This window comes from Rhea americana, unplaced genomic scaffold (genome assembly GCF_003343005.1).
Source record: "Rhea americana isolate MKP2758 unplaced genomic scaffold, rheAme1 scaffold_660, whole genome shotgun sequence".
Taxonomy (NCBI): domain Eukaryota; kingdom Metazoa; phylum Chordata; class Aves; order Rheiformes; family Rheidae; genus Rhea; species Rhea americana.
This window is the reverse complement of record NW_028186824.1, coordinates 30,558-45,093: the sequence shown is the minus strand read 5'-3', so window position 1 is coordinate 45,093 and position 14,536 is coordinate 30,558. Positions and strand designations below refer to the sequence as shown.

Below are 14,536 nucleotides of genomic sequence, written 5' to 3'. Positions count from 1 at the left end.
GCATGTGGAGCAATACGGGAAGCTGGCAGAGACCCCAGCTTTGGGAAGGGGCTCCCTGAGAAGCATGAAGGCTGGAGAGATGGGAGAGCTCACGCTACATGTAAGAGCCAAGAAGAGGTACACGAGAGGCTGGTTTGGTGCTGCAGGTTTGCTGCACAGCCTGTTCCTGTGCTGCTGCCGCTTTGAAGGAGGAGCTGCAGCAGCCAGGCTGCTGCTGCGCAGCAGCTCCAAGGCATTCGGCGGGAGCGGCTGCTCTAGCGCAGGCAGGGCTGCAGCGCCTGCCTCGCTCCAGGGAGCCTGCGGCGGGTCTGCAGGGGGAAGGGGTGAGGAGGGGACCGGGCATCCCACTGCCCTGGAGCTCACTTGATCGTAGTTGTCGTGACCATGGAAGAAGGGCTCTTTCCGGAAGATCATACTGGCCAACATGCAGCCTAAGCTCCACATATCTAAGCTGTAGTCATACATCTGGAAAAGCCAAGAAAAGAGAGACRGGAGGCAAACGCAGCTCTGGGGGCCACCAGCCAGCCGGAATACACCTCTCCTGCCAGCACTGTGCCCCCCTCACAGATCGCGTGGCTGCTGGCAGGSAGCAGAGGCTGGCATTTGGGGTATTGCTTCCGGCAGCTCCACGCTGCAGTTTGCCCAGGGCAGTCTCCAATAYGGATTTCAGGTTCAGACCCTGAGCTGCACGTAATCTCTGCCACACGCAGAAAACCTAGAACCAGCCCAACCAAGAGCAGYGACCTCCGGGCCATTAAGGGTCCTTTGGAGGATGGTAGATACTCTCTTCTCTCCTCCCTCACCTTCCCCAGCTATTTCACTCCGTGGCAGAGCTTCATCCAGGGAAGGTTACAGTGCTCTGTCACGGGCCGCCCTGTCCCACTCTCAAGAGCCCTTCCCAGCCAGGATGAGTCTCAGCCGGGTTTCCCATTCTCTCCTCCTGCCCACAAGCCACAGGCTGTAACCCGCAGGGCACGTGCCCGGGTGGAAGAGAGCCCGCAGGCTGCACTGCGGGGGGCTGCTGCATCCACTCGGGGTGCCTGGGGCGGCTCTGCGCCTGGGCTCCGCTGTCGGCACGAGCAGCTGGCCCCGCTCAGCAGCCGGGTCCCTAAACGTACCTGGTAATCTACTAAGAGCTCCGGTCCTTTGAAGTACCGCGAGGCCACCCGCACGTTGTACTCCTGGCCGGGATGGTAGAACTCCGCCAGCCCCCAGTCGATYAGGCGCAGCTGCGGAGGGAGAGAGCAAACGATCACAGGCCCGCCCAGCACCGGGGGCCTTTCCTGTCCTCCTGTCCTCGGGGCAAGGGAACCACGCCGTGGCGGTGCGGAACCGCCGGCGAGCGAGCAGCCGCRCGCCTGAGAGCAAACCCAGAGCCCTGCCCTTCCACTCGGCACCTCGCAGCCCTGTCAAACGCGCGCCCATCACCGGGGCCTTCGTCTGGGCAGCCATCCACGGCTGACGTCCACCCAGGCCATCCCAGACAACCTACCCCAGCGCTCCGCTGTCCAGGCAGAGCTCTCCTTAATGCCTCACCTGAGCCYTCCTGGCTGCTGGCCCACAATTTCTACTCGCTTCTCCAGCAGCTCTTCACGCGTTTGCAACTATTAATATGCATATTACTTCTCCTCCACTGCCCTGCCACTCTGACCTCACATGGGACACTTCCAAGCGTTATGGGAATTCTCCTGGCTCTCCCCATCTCTGCCCAAGTGCCATGCCCCAGGGATGGTCACACCAGGGCCAGGAGGAAGAGATCACAGGAGCGTCTCGTGGGTTACGCCACGGTTCGGGCAGTCCAGCACGGCGTTCTCCACTTCACTGGAGTGCAACACTGCTGACTCACCTGGTGATCCATTAGCACCCCTCACCCTCTCTGCGGCCCTGCTAGCTAGCCCGCGGTTCCCATCCTGTATCTGTGCAGATGACTATTCCTGCTTCGGTGTTGGGATTTGCATTTCACCCTCCAGAATTTCATCCTGTTTTTCAGATCATTTCTCAAACTTGTCAAGATCACTTTGAATTCCAGAGGACTTGCAGCCCTCCCCAAYCGTGCTCATTAAATCTGCAGATGACGCACACTCTCTACTCCATCAGTCAGGTCATTAATACTGAATAATACCAGACCTGGGACAATCCCTGTGGAACCTGTGCAATGCTGCCTTCCATTCTGACAGCAAGCCATTGATAACTACTCTCTAATTATGGCTTTCCAGCCAGCTTTATTCCTACCTTATAGAAAATGCATCTAACCCATGTTTCCCTTGTTGGCTTATGTCAAAAGTCTTATTAAAGTCAGGATATATAGCATCTACTGCTTTTCTGCTGTCCACAAAAAGCCTTCCCAAGCAGCCCTCTCAAGTGGTTTGAATATTAATTTGGGGAGAGGGAAAGATTTCCTCAGCTCAGATGTCTGTCTGTAAGCACAGTGGTTACACCAGAATGCAGCTGGTTAGAAACAGGGTGATGCTGGGCTGTGATGACAGGGAAGATTTCAAAGAGCACAGTGCCCAAGGGGCACAGAGAGGCTCAGCCGCTTTCTGTTCTAATAACAGGAGCATTTACTGACCGTACGAGGCTTTGCCGTGACCCACGCCGCAGGGAAACACCCTGCTTACCTCTGTCCAAGCAGACTCCTTTTGAAGTCATTTTTATTTGAGGCCCCAGATGGCCAGTTGCTACAGAGGTGCTGGAAGAAATCTAAAGTTACATTTACAAGCCTAAGTTACTGACAAACAGGTGGCAAATAAAGYGAGTTTACTGGATACAGGTGTGGGTTTTATGGTCACCTGTATTTCCAAACAAACAGCTGCAAATTCAACCTTCCCTGAACCTGGAGTCTGCTGGGGCCCAGATCTAACAAGGGCCGATCAATTTATACCTTAAGGCAGAACTTAAAGGCAACACTCTCTTGCCCAAATGTGGGCTTGGGGGTGCTAGTGCTGCCCCATTTGATGGTTCGAAGCAGGCCCAGGGAGAGCCACAGCACAGGAGAAGGGCTGCAGGCAGCCCACTGGAGACAAGGAGGACCACAAGGCACTAGCTGTGCCATCTGCTAACCACAGCAGCTAAATGTGGGATAAGAAAGTAAGGAGCACAACCCAAGCCTGTGTGGGCCTGCAGGAACAGAAGCACGAGGAAGCAGGCAAGAGTGCCTGCTGGCTGCCTTTGACAGGGCACACGCTCTTAGCCAGGAGCTGAGAGCTGAGCAACTGGGAGAAGAGCTCCCAGCCTCAGCTCACCACTGCCTCAGATGGCTAGAGCGGGAGCTAAAAGCAGGACCGAGCTTCTCACCTCCATGAGACACGCCAGACTAGGGTACCGCCTCAGGGAGAACCAGCAGTGAGCAGCTGGGCTGCCCTGCAGCACTCCCATTTCCCAAGAGATGTGAAGCAGGGCCCAGCAAAGCCTCACCATACCTTTCTGTGTTCGTGGTCTATCATAACGTTGTGTGGCTTCACGTCTCGATGCATGACACCCATACTGTGACAGTAGTCCAGCGCCTGCGGACAGAAGGGGCACCATCAGAAAGTCTCCTTCCACATGATGATGGAGCAGGCTCGCGGAAAGAGCCTGCAGCACGAGCCAGCAAGGCAGTGATGAAGCACAGACCCAGAGGCTGTTCTGGGACTGAGCCAGACAACCGCCAGAGCCCTACTGGGCAGCACTGAGGTCAGCCACTGCCTCAGTGACGTGTGTACTAAAAGCTAAGAGCACCACGCACATTCCCAAGCAACCTTCAGGCCTTGGCCCTCTTCCAGCTCCAGAGAGGTCTATGCAGTCCTCTTTAAAGCAGCCCCCCTCTGGTTTCCAACATGCACCTTTGCCCCTCCCGTGCAGAGAACCTTTTCCGTGCTTGGTCTGGGCTGCCAAGCCTGCCATGCTGCAGACCCACACACCAGAGAGAGCAGTCACACAGGTAACGGTGGTCTTGCTAAGCATACATCAGCTTCTGCCCTCAGGCACAACCTCTCACTTTTGAAGCCAAACCCAAGAACTGCAGCTCTATTGAGCAACACAGAATAGCAGGGTGCAAATGTCCATGTCCCTTACCAATTCTGTGCCAACCACTGCCAAAGGAGACAGTGCAATATAAATGTCTGATCCTCACTCAAGGGCTGCAGTGTCTCTGCAGTGTCTAAAGAACTGCAGATGGGATAATGCAGTCTATCCTGGCCAGTCTCTGCTGGCAGACAGCAGAAAGGCTGGGACAGGCAGAAAGTGCTCTCAGGACCAGTTTCAGCACCCTCAGCTCCCTGGCTGAGCAGATGCCATGCTCCATCATGGCTCTCGTCCTTGCTGGCGGCTTGCAACTAAAGCTATTTCCAATGCCAAATGTCAGCAGGGGCAGAAGCCTGCAAGAAGATGTCATGGAAATAAGATGGCTTCTCAAGGACACAGCGACCTCACACTGAAGTCATCCACTAACACACTCAACAGTCATCTGCCTCTGAGCCTCCTCTTGCGCTGTGGCCTAAGAAGCCGTCCCATGCGGATAGCTGGGCATCAGTCCAGGAGGGCTGAGTAGCCAAATGACCTCCACTCTCTACCTCTTGTTTCCACACTCCAGCTCCCAGGAGGAGATTTAGCACCAGGCCACTGTTTGAGCAAAGATTTTCTTAGGGATTTGTGGATTTTCCAGTCACCCCTGTCCCGGGAGCTTACCTTTAGGATTTCATACATGTAGAATCGTATGTCAAAGTCAGATAGTGTCTGGTACAATTGCTGTTAGAATGAATACAAGAGGCAAGTTAACAAAACATGAAGCAATATTARTTCACTCTGTCTGAAGAGACCAGGGCCAGGGACCCGGGCTCCTAGTGCCACTGTGGAGCAATGACAGCACCACCCCCGGGGCCAGCCAAAAGCCTCTGGGAGGCACCAGTCATCCTCGCAGGCACAGAAACACACACACACACACTTGTGGATTCACAAATATCAACTGTCTAGACAGCATGTGAGCAGCTTGGTACCCATTTTCCAATTTGTACCCCAATTTTCACCACCTGGGAACTGCCAACACACCACAGGGAGGAGCCAAACTCACAGTCTAGCTAGTGAACTTTCATAACATGCACGTGTCCTCCCTCCTTCCACCCTGGAGGGGACCAGAGAACTCTGCTTGAATCTGCTATTGTAGACCACGGACTTGGGAGAATTCACTCCCCCATACTGAGGGCAGGCAATGAGGATGAAAGAGCATGCCTAACCACCCTTGCAAAACCCAGAGAGCAGAAAGCAATTCACTGAGACAGCCCAAAGACAAGCCGTAGGGAGAAGAATCAAGGGAAAAAGGGTCACATCAAGACCTTCAGTGCATTACCCACTGGAAACAGAACTGAGCAGCCACACACAAACAGCCCAGGCAGCTGGCCACTAATTCTCATAGCTCATCTGAATACCCCTCTCCTCTCCCGCTGCTCAGCCCAGGCTCTAGGGACATAAGGCTCAATTAATCCAACATTTTCAGTCCTCTCTGACGTACTGCAAATTGGCCAGTGCCTGACTGCGACTATAAGCCCACAATGGCCAATTGCTGAAGCAGCATGCTGGAAAGCAGAGCCTAGGCCAACGCCTAGCATGGGCACTGTGCCCCTTGCTCTTCTCTTAACTGTAAGTTACAGGAAGAGATGTAGGCCACAGCAGAATCCCCTGTCCCCTCTGGCACAGAGATGTCAGCCATTTCTGTGGCACCGCATGCCTTTGAAATAGAAGTCTACTCCCTCCCCAGCACAAGGCAGGTCAAGAAGTCCTCCAGTAGCCATAGCATGCTGCCTGCTTTGTAGAAGAGTCTAGAAGAGTTCTCCCAGATGCTCCACACCAGCCTAAGATTCAGGAAGTTTCTGCAACAGCTGCAGTCACTCACCTTGAAGTCTGTGTTGTTGACATGCTCAAAGACCAGGGCAGGTGTGCGAGACTGCAGGGCAGGGGCAGCAGTTGAAGAGATGGAAAGAAAAGAGAGCRGTTTAGTCTTTCTCAAAGTAAGAGAGCGCAAAGGGGTCAGGCAGGCAGCGGGGGCAGCAGATGGGCTGCTCTGCGTCCAGCCCAGGTCCCTCTGGCACCCATAGGGAGCCTCCCCCCTCACATGCTTCCCATCCTGAGAGCCCCAGCCCATGCTGCATCACACACAGCTGCGCAAGCTGCTTCCGAGATCTCTGCCTGTGTTTCAGCAGCGTTCAGTGCATTCGGAGGGACATCTTTACACCACCCCCACAGACGTGCGCACATGCGCTTTGTACGCCATCATTTCAGCAGTCACAGAAATGCAGCCACCTCCGGGTCTTGAACAGGACCCAGCAAAGCTGTAAATCAGGGTAAGGCAGGAAGCAAGGGAGCATTCCTCCTTTCGAGGTTTGATTCGCAACAGTGGTGCCGGTCAGCATCGCTAGGGTGAGCTGCTGTTATACGCTGAAAAGCAGAGAAGGGGCTCCCACATATTTCCTCCACTGGCAGCAACCAGATCTCATAAAGACTTCATAGAAATTCAAGCAAAAGGACAAGAGAGCAACTGTCTGAGCCATGTATCACAGGCCATCACACCCCTCCCAAGCAGGCCCAAGCGCAGCTTCCCAGCTGGCTCAGCTGGACGGCTTTGTCTAAGGCACACTTGGTGGAGGGGGTGCACAGCACCCCAAACAACGGAAGCAAGCTGCCCTCCTTAGGCCTTGTGCAGCACAGCAGCTTTTCTGGCTCTTGCAGCATTTTTGCAGGGCTCTCTCCTTCCCTTCCCTTCCTCTTTGAACTCCTCCTCCTTGCAGTGTGGATTCCAGACCTCAGGGCAGGACTCCGAAACGCTGTGTGGGGAGATAAGACCCCTCCACCTCCGTCTGCACAGCCCCTTTTTCATGCACTCAAGGGACAAAATTAGCCCTTCTGGCCAGAGATCACATTGAGCATTTGTGCAGCAGCCGTCACCCACAGCAACCCATGCAGCTCTCCGGCTTGCTGCTTCCCCAAGCCCATTAGAGCCCACACCCTGTTCCCAAGAGCACAGCCCTGCTGTACTAAGATATGCCCTCCAGGCATATAACCCATCCTCATTTCTTAACTACAAAGTGATCTTTTTATCACCCGCAAACTTCACCAACTAAGATTTCAGATCGTTTCTAGAAAATGTTCAAACGGCAACTAACTGAGAACCAATCCCCAGGGCCCCCATTCACTGGTATCTCCCCGCAAGCAGCTGTCTTTCACGGCCTGTCAGAGGGATTATAACTGGCTCAAATACGTCCCGCTAATTCAACCTAGTGCAGCTTTTTAATCAGAATGTCATGTGGTACTAAGTCACGCACCTCAGAGAAATTCAACTACACTACACAAACACCACTGCTTTTATCAGTTTGCACATGCAAAACTCTGTCTTAGTTGCCAAAAGCACATTTCCCAAGATCCTCCAAGTCCAGCCAAGCACTGCCTGCATCACTCTGAGGAGCAAAGCCTGCCACAGAAATGAGCTAGCAATGCTGCTCTTAGACACCCAGGGCGGATTAGAAACCCACTGAGACAGGGGATACCCTATCTCTATGGGGATAACAGAAGTAAAATCTGCCTTTGGAAAAAAGCCAGGAGACCAGCAAGTGCCATAAAGGAAACATCATTCTGTTCCATCTTTCCAACCACAAGTCGGGCTTTTAGCACAGAGCCATTTTTGCTAGGAGCAAGCAAACCCAGCACAGCACAAAGCATCAGTGAGGTACAAGTGCAGAAGAAAGTCTCCCTGACCAGTTTATCTACAAAATAATCCCAACCTCATTTCTAAAAAGCAATGTTCTTCCACCTCTCTAGTGATTCACCTTAAATTCGCTGCTGTCTGACTTTTTCTCCTCTGCCTTCTCAAAGGCAGAAAGTGTCACCCCCCGCCAAGCAAAGAGTAGCCTGACACTGCAACAAYATGCAGATCTCTAATCCAACCCAGTGCTCCACAAGGGCTCCACAGAGAACCGTTCTGAGCTAGCTCTGAGTGAAGTGCACACTGCGGGGCAAGGCTGAGAGCACCCCTACATGCAGCAGCATACAGTCCAGGCAATTCTCCACACAAAACTAAAGCAGCCCAAGACCAGAATGGTTTGAAAGGCAAAACACCACATCTGGGAGAGGGCACTGGAAAATATTCCTTGCTCTGCTTCCAGTTGGAGACACTGGCACTAGAATGCCTCTTTTTTTAGGACCRAGAGGAGGCAGCCCACTACGCGCAGTCTTCTGCCTACCACGGCTGGATCAGCCAGAAACATCTCCTTCTGCTCCTACCCTCTACYCTTACTGCGTCAACACTGCTTTACTAGAGCACGCACACAGAGGTCTCCCGGGCTGGACTCAGCTGCCAGACAGATGCCAAGCATGCCAGGGACTCAGTCCTGCCTCAGAGACACATTCCAACTCCAGCCATAAGCTGCTGGCAACTCAGGTCAGACAAGGCGGCGAGGACTCACTCACACCTTGACATTTATGAGAGTCAGAGTTGTCCCTTTCCCTTCCTTACCACAGGATCTTTCACTATGTCTAGCAGGCTGATGATATTAGGGCCACCTCGGAGATTCTCCAGGATCTTAATCTCACGTTTGATCTTCTTCTTTTTSACGGGCTAAAAAACAGAAAATAAGAGCCATTTACCACCAGACAGGCCTCTCCAAACCACTCTAAGGGYGGCAGGCTGTATACACAGCATGGGAACCAGCAAAGGAGCACGTGGTTGTACATTAATGCAGAAGAAACGGTGATGAGCAGGCACATTCTCTAAGTTGCAAGAGGTCTGCGTAGCACCTTCTGACCTCAGAGCAGCACAGATTCTGCCTCCCGAGGATGACGGTACCTAGCATTACCTGATCCCAAGCCAGCCCTGCAGCAGAATAGAGGGAAYATGCTTCCATGCCTAAAAACATCCAAATCACCACGGAGAACGGCATTCTGTGACCTTGTCAATCTAATAGTTCTCCACTTTCAAAGGAATGGAGTTTCCTGCATTTGGGAGACCTTTTGGAGATTACTGTATTACAAAAAAGGYTTAAGCACTAAAGCTCAGCTTCTTGAAGTGCCAGGTTAAATCTTTGAAATTCTGGAAACAGTTAAACAAGAAAAGCATAATTTAATAAAATAACAGTTCTAACAATCAAGCCTTTTAAAGCCTCTATCTCATCAGTATTGCCTCACAACCTAGTCCCCAGGCTGAGCTGCCCTGGTAAACTGTCCAAGTTTGCAGAGCATAAGGACAACTCCGRATTTGCTCTGAGAAGCTGAAGCTGATCTGAGTATCTTTCTTCTCTCTCTGAAGACAGAATGCTCTTTCTGCCCTCTGAGTTCTCCTCCTGCTTCTCCATCACCAGGCTATGTAACGTACCGTGCTAATATATTAACAAGGACATTTCTGTCTCCCAGGCTCACTTTCCCACTCATAACCTGCCCCAAACTTTTCTTAATTTATATTTTCATTCTGCTCTTTAATTGGTATACTCCTTCCACCTTTATTGCTTTTCTTGCAAGGGCAACATTCTTAATATTGTGTCTGCATTTTACAACTCATGCATCTTACAAACTGTAATTATACACATTTTAGTAACACCACAGAAATTAGCTTGTCACCAAAAGCTGACAGAGCCTAAACATGGCCCACAAGCATAACAAATGATGAAACTGGAGAAGCAGGACTGCACACCATCAATCTGTCATTACTCTGTTAGCTTTAGGGAACCCCTCTGCACCCTGTCAAATTTCCCGGGACATGTGGATGTACCTGTGCTCATCCTCAGAGCAGGAATCAGCTGCAACTTACAGTCTGAGATATCATGTGCTGCAACGACCTTCCGTTGCAAGACGCTGGTTTGATCATCCTGGGAAAGATCTCTGCACTCCTCTTTCCTCTCTCTCAGGCAGTGAGCTGCACTCCATGAATCCAGCATGTGGATTTTATGAACTTGGATCAGAACAAGCGAAGTACTTGTGCTGAACTGGTGAGATTATGACCTGAAACAGGCCCAAAGAAAGCCTATTCCCTAAAGCATTCTTAATCCCACAGCACCACTGAGATGCAGCCACCTGTCAGGTGAAGAGCACCACCCACCACAACCTCGCAGCTACGACAGCAAGTGCTGGSTAAGCAGGTGATGGAGAGGGAGGGCAAAGAGGACACATGCAGAATTTCAGTATGAGGTTGAGCAGAGATTTTCCTTCTGCCTCCACAGTATGTATATGATGCCCCTGCCTCCCTGCTCTGATCTCTGGTTTATGCGGAGAAGGAGACAAGTCGAACAGTTGAAACTTTTTACTTGAGGACTCATGTTTTCCTCAGCTACAATGAGATCATCCAAAAATCAACAGTATACTTCAAATGGAGGGGGGAGGAGRGAGAGGTGAAGGAGGGGAAGAAACAGAAGCATCAGCTGAGGAATAAAACGGTGAGCAAGGCCTCAGGCACCTACCTTGAGTATTTTCACAACTACTTTCTCATTGTTGGTAATGTTGATGGCTTCGAAGACTTCACTGTATTTGCCACGGCCAAGTTTCCGTACAAGCTGATAGTCATCTTGGTTGCTGTTTGAAGAGCAGAGAAAAAACAGATGAAGAGACTGCACGCACCCAGGTCAAAATAGAGCACTGCTTGGTTTGCAGGCAGCAGTTCTCCCGAGGAGCAGGCAACGGTAAGGTCTGGGAGCTATCCTATGGGAAATGAAGTGCTAGAAAACTACCCTCTGCTGCTTAGAGGTGGAAAGAAGCAGCCACTGCTGCAGAGGAATATGCAAACCGACCCCAAAACAAACTGAGAGCACTGCTGAAGTGCAGCGCTGCCTGCAGTGTGCGCGGCAGAGTGCTTGTTCAGCAGCTTCCACGTGGAGATGGATACCAGACCTCACACGTTACAGAGCGTTTTGGGAGAGAGCACAGCCCCCTGCTCGTGCACACCAGAGCCCTCCAGGTAAACCCTTCCGGCCTGCAGAAAGCGCTCCAAAGGCTGGCACCCTCCCCTCTCAGCGAACAYGCCTGAGCTCTGCTCCCAGCTCTGCTACGACTCTTACGGAGACTCCTTCAGTCTACGTTTCAGTTTTCTCACTTAYGGAGTGGAGGCAGTGGGCTGTAAGGGTTAGCTCACCTGAAACTSCAAAATCCACTAGCAGTCAGTTAAATGGTTGAGACTGACAAAATACCCGAAATAAAAATTCCTCTAGTCAAAGACCCACCCCTTTTTACTGAGGTATAAAGGGTCCTGCATACCTGAGGACATAAACATCCAGTACAAGAAGAAATCAGGAAAAACCAATGATTACCCATAAAATCTCCATATATTTAAATCTACTAGGGTCTAACAAAAGTCACTTGAGAGGACTGAAGGAAACTGCAAAAGTACGGGCAATTATTTCTGCTATGCCAAGGAGGAAAGGCACAGGGCCTCCCAGGACCTGATAAGGGTAAACAARTAGAGGAAAGAAAGGGAATTACAGGGTAGAAAGCTTGACTTCACCAACTGCTAATTACCAGAGACAATGCACAAGATGACTTGTCAGCATCTCTAATAAAACAAGGAGAGTTCGGATGGGCAATGGAGCTGCAGCACAAACCGACCACGCTAGGCTACTGCTCTCCCTAACATTATGTTATACTCAGCAAATATTTATAAAGGGAACATGGTGAAACAAGTGTTACAGATGGAAAGAATCAATTCATGTTCACTAGGAACCAAACACACAGGAAGGCTCAGGGTCAGTGTCAGGAAAAACATTAACTGTACGGATTGTTTGGGTTAAAAAAACCTCAAAACCCAAGATGCTGAAAGAACACATGGAAATATCAACCTGGAGAGACTGAAGGCTCCCCAGGGCTCTGGCTGGCTCAGGGGATTTGAAATGGGATTTAAAGCCTTTCCCTTCCAGGTTCCTGGTCCCAGCCCAGGCTGTTCAGTGACCAGYACGTGTTACGGAGGGAGCGTGTTGGGAAGGGCTCCTAGTGCAGCCCCAACAGAAGCTGCGCTGCCAGCTGCAGCACAGTGAACAACCTCCTCTGTGTCTAGGCACCAGCTCACACTGAAGCCTAAAATAAAAGAAAGAACTTGTTTTATGGATATTACCACAAGCACACCGAACAAGAACAGCCTCGTGGGCAGAAGTCCTTCAGCCCAAAGCGCCTGGCACATGGGTCAGAAAGTAAGATGCTCTCAAGCAGGAGAACATTTCTYGCTGAGCAGTGCTACATTAATACCTGAGAAATCAAGGCTAGCACTCTGCCCATCCCATCATCAAGCCAGCTGCCATATAAAACAATCAACTGGTCTTCTTAATTTCAAGTTCTCCGAGACTCAAGTCCTCAGGGGAACTCCAAAAAAGAAAAAGCCCCAAGAGCKTCACCTTAGGCCTTTCAAATCCCTCTTCAATACAGGATCATTACCAAGTTTCTCACCAGTGTTTCCCTGTTACTCCCAGCACCGAGGCTGAGCACAGCCAGCCAGCTAGCTGCCAGTGCTGTTCTTAGCATGGTGTCAACAGATCTGCTCCAAGTGGGGTTGCAAAACTGATGCCTTCTCCACCATTCCCAGCCTTTTAATGTTTGGTTCAGCTCTATGGGTGGCAAGAATAGTGGGAAAAGCCTCCCAAGGTCAGACAGAGCAGAACAGGCTGACTGAGAGGCAGGCTGGAAAATTCTTTTTGTATAGTCATCCTTTCCAGCAAGGAAAACCAAACCCTTACCACGCTTGTTTAATTAATCGCTTATTTGTGGCACTTAAAGRCAGGCACCCACGTCTACTTTGAACACTTAAGTAAAAGTGGCTCCATCTGCGAAGGTGCCAAAGAGCAGCAGGCCTCCCTCGGAAATCAGGCCACCGTTTTCCACTGCTACCTTCACCAGACCGTGCGGTCTCGTGGGCGGGCGCTGGACCGCAGCTCAGAAAACCGAAATGCCAGTCCCCGCTCTGCTGGGTGCCCCCGTTACACTGGTGCTTAAACAGAGGCTCCAATACCTGCCCGTAGACATGCGTAAAGGCGTCTGTTACCGTGGCGCAGGGCTGTGCAGGGAAGCCCGCACCAGCGCGCGCACTGAGCCCTCGGAATAACACGTCCCCCTTCTATCTCCCTCGGAGGCCCAGTCATACCCCCATTCCACGACGTGCGACTCGTAGTCCCAGTACTCGCGGGGTCTCTGAGTGTTCACATCTGCATAGACCCTGGCCCGACTTGGCACTGGCCCCGACATGCTTCCACGGCCAGAGGCGCAGTACCTCAATCACCCTAAAAATACAAACACACATGAATTGGGATGAGACCAAAGCACACTTGTGAGAGAAATATGGAAAACAGAGGGCAAGCGTCGGAACTGCTGAGCAAACACAAGTGGAAAAGGGGCTGCAGAAAACGAGGACGGGCAGAAGGTAGCTACGCGACCGGCTAGCCAGCTCTGCTGCAGCCCGGGAGGAAACGCCCCGCGCAGCCCTGCAGCCTCTGCGCAGGACGATGGAAACCTGCACCGGCAGCTGGCCTAGCTCCAGGCCTCTGCTTGGAAGCAGGATCTTGAGTTTGCAGAACTGACAGTTCGTTTTTGCCTGTGACTGCACACGCTTTCCTCCTTCGCTCCCCCTTCCCCATCCAGTCCTCCTTGCCCCCCCTGCCCCACAGCACACTATCCACCCTGGAGGCCAATTAAGCCAAGGGCAGAAACCTCCCTCCTCTGCTCTCCAGGGTCAGAAACCTCTACAGCAATTAGCAACGAGCACCACCAGGTCCTCCTGAACCAGCCAGCTTTGGTCTGAACCTGCTTCCCCAAAGGGAAGGAAATCATAAAACCAACAGAAAAAGTTGTTTGTGCCAAGCTAAGGTGAAGTGCTGGGAACATGCACGGGGGGACATGCACGAATCCAGTCCGCCCAGGGCTGCCAAAGGAGCTCTGCCCAAGGCAGGCTGCTGCTGGCGAAGGCTACACCGAACAGAGAGAAAACGCAGCCAGCTGCTGCCATCGTGATCTTCCCTGGAAGAGCAGCCTGCTCTGCCCTGCCCCAGCACCCACGGAGCAATGGAGGTAAAGCAAGGCTGACCCCCAACCCACGCCTCACCCTGCCCAGTTCGAGTGCTCCTCCCCTGAGGATGCTGACTTCCCTCTCGAGCCCCGCATGGGAACTTCCCCCACGGCCACCCCTTCTCCCCGCACGAGCGGTACCAGAGCCGCTCCTTCCACGGGTCATAAACTGACTCTCTTCAGACACCCAGCTGGGGTCCGCGCGCCCATCGAGGCCCTCCCAGCCAACACGGGCAGAAGTCGAGGCAGGCACTGGCGCACCGAGGCTGGGGAGCTCTGCGTGAAACCGACTGGCATCACTTCCCAAAAGGCACAGGGGACAGGGCTCTTCCATCTCCTGACAACAGCCAGGGATGATGAGAGTCCCAGAGGTCCTGCCAGGCGAGGTCCCCAAAGGACGCTAGCCCCACAGTCCCGTTTTTCTGTTGCTTGCAATCACTCCAGTACGTGCACCAGGATCGCTCCAGAAGAAACCGCCGCACGGCGAGATGCGCAGCGTCAGCTGGCGGAGCCGCAGAGGAGAGGGCCGCGAGCCCTGCGCGAGCCA

At 52.4% G+C, this 14,536-nt stretch overlaps 1 protein-coding gene across 1 annotated transcript in view; it reads right to left on the bottom strand.

Annotated features, from left to right (window-relative positions):
* Nucleotides 1–13,228, bottom strand: part of LOC146586682 (casein kinase II subunit alpha-like) — a 14,113-nt gene extending 885 nt beyond the window's left edge. The window contains exons 1-8 of the mRNA XM_085320875.1: nucleotides 13,073–13,228; nucleotides 10,413–10,524; nucleotides 8,480–8,581; nucleotides 5,867–5,917; nucleotides 4,666–4,725; nucleotides 3,420–3,503; nucleotides 1,119–1,229; nucleotides 3–465 (exon numbers count right to left, since the gene is read on the bottom strand). Coding sequence (XP_085177001.1) covers nucleotides 3–465; nucleotides 1,119–1,229; nucleotides 3,420–3,503; nucleotides 4,666–4,725; nucleotides 5,867–5,917; nucleotides 8,480–8,581; nucleotides 10,413–10,524; nucleotides 13,073–13,173 — 1,084 coding nt within the window. The 5' untranslated portion in view covers nucleotides 13,174–13,228. The remainder of the gene's footprint in view (nucleotides 1–2; nucleotides 466–1,118; nucleotides 1,230–3,419; nucleotides 3,504–4,665; nucleotides 4,726–5,866; nucleotides 5,918–8,479; nucleotides 8,582–10,412; nucleotides 10,525–13,072) is intronic.
* Between the last annotated feature and the right edge of the window lie 1,308 nt (nucleotides 13,229–14,536).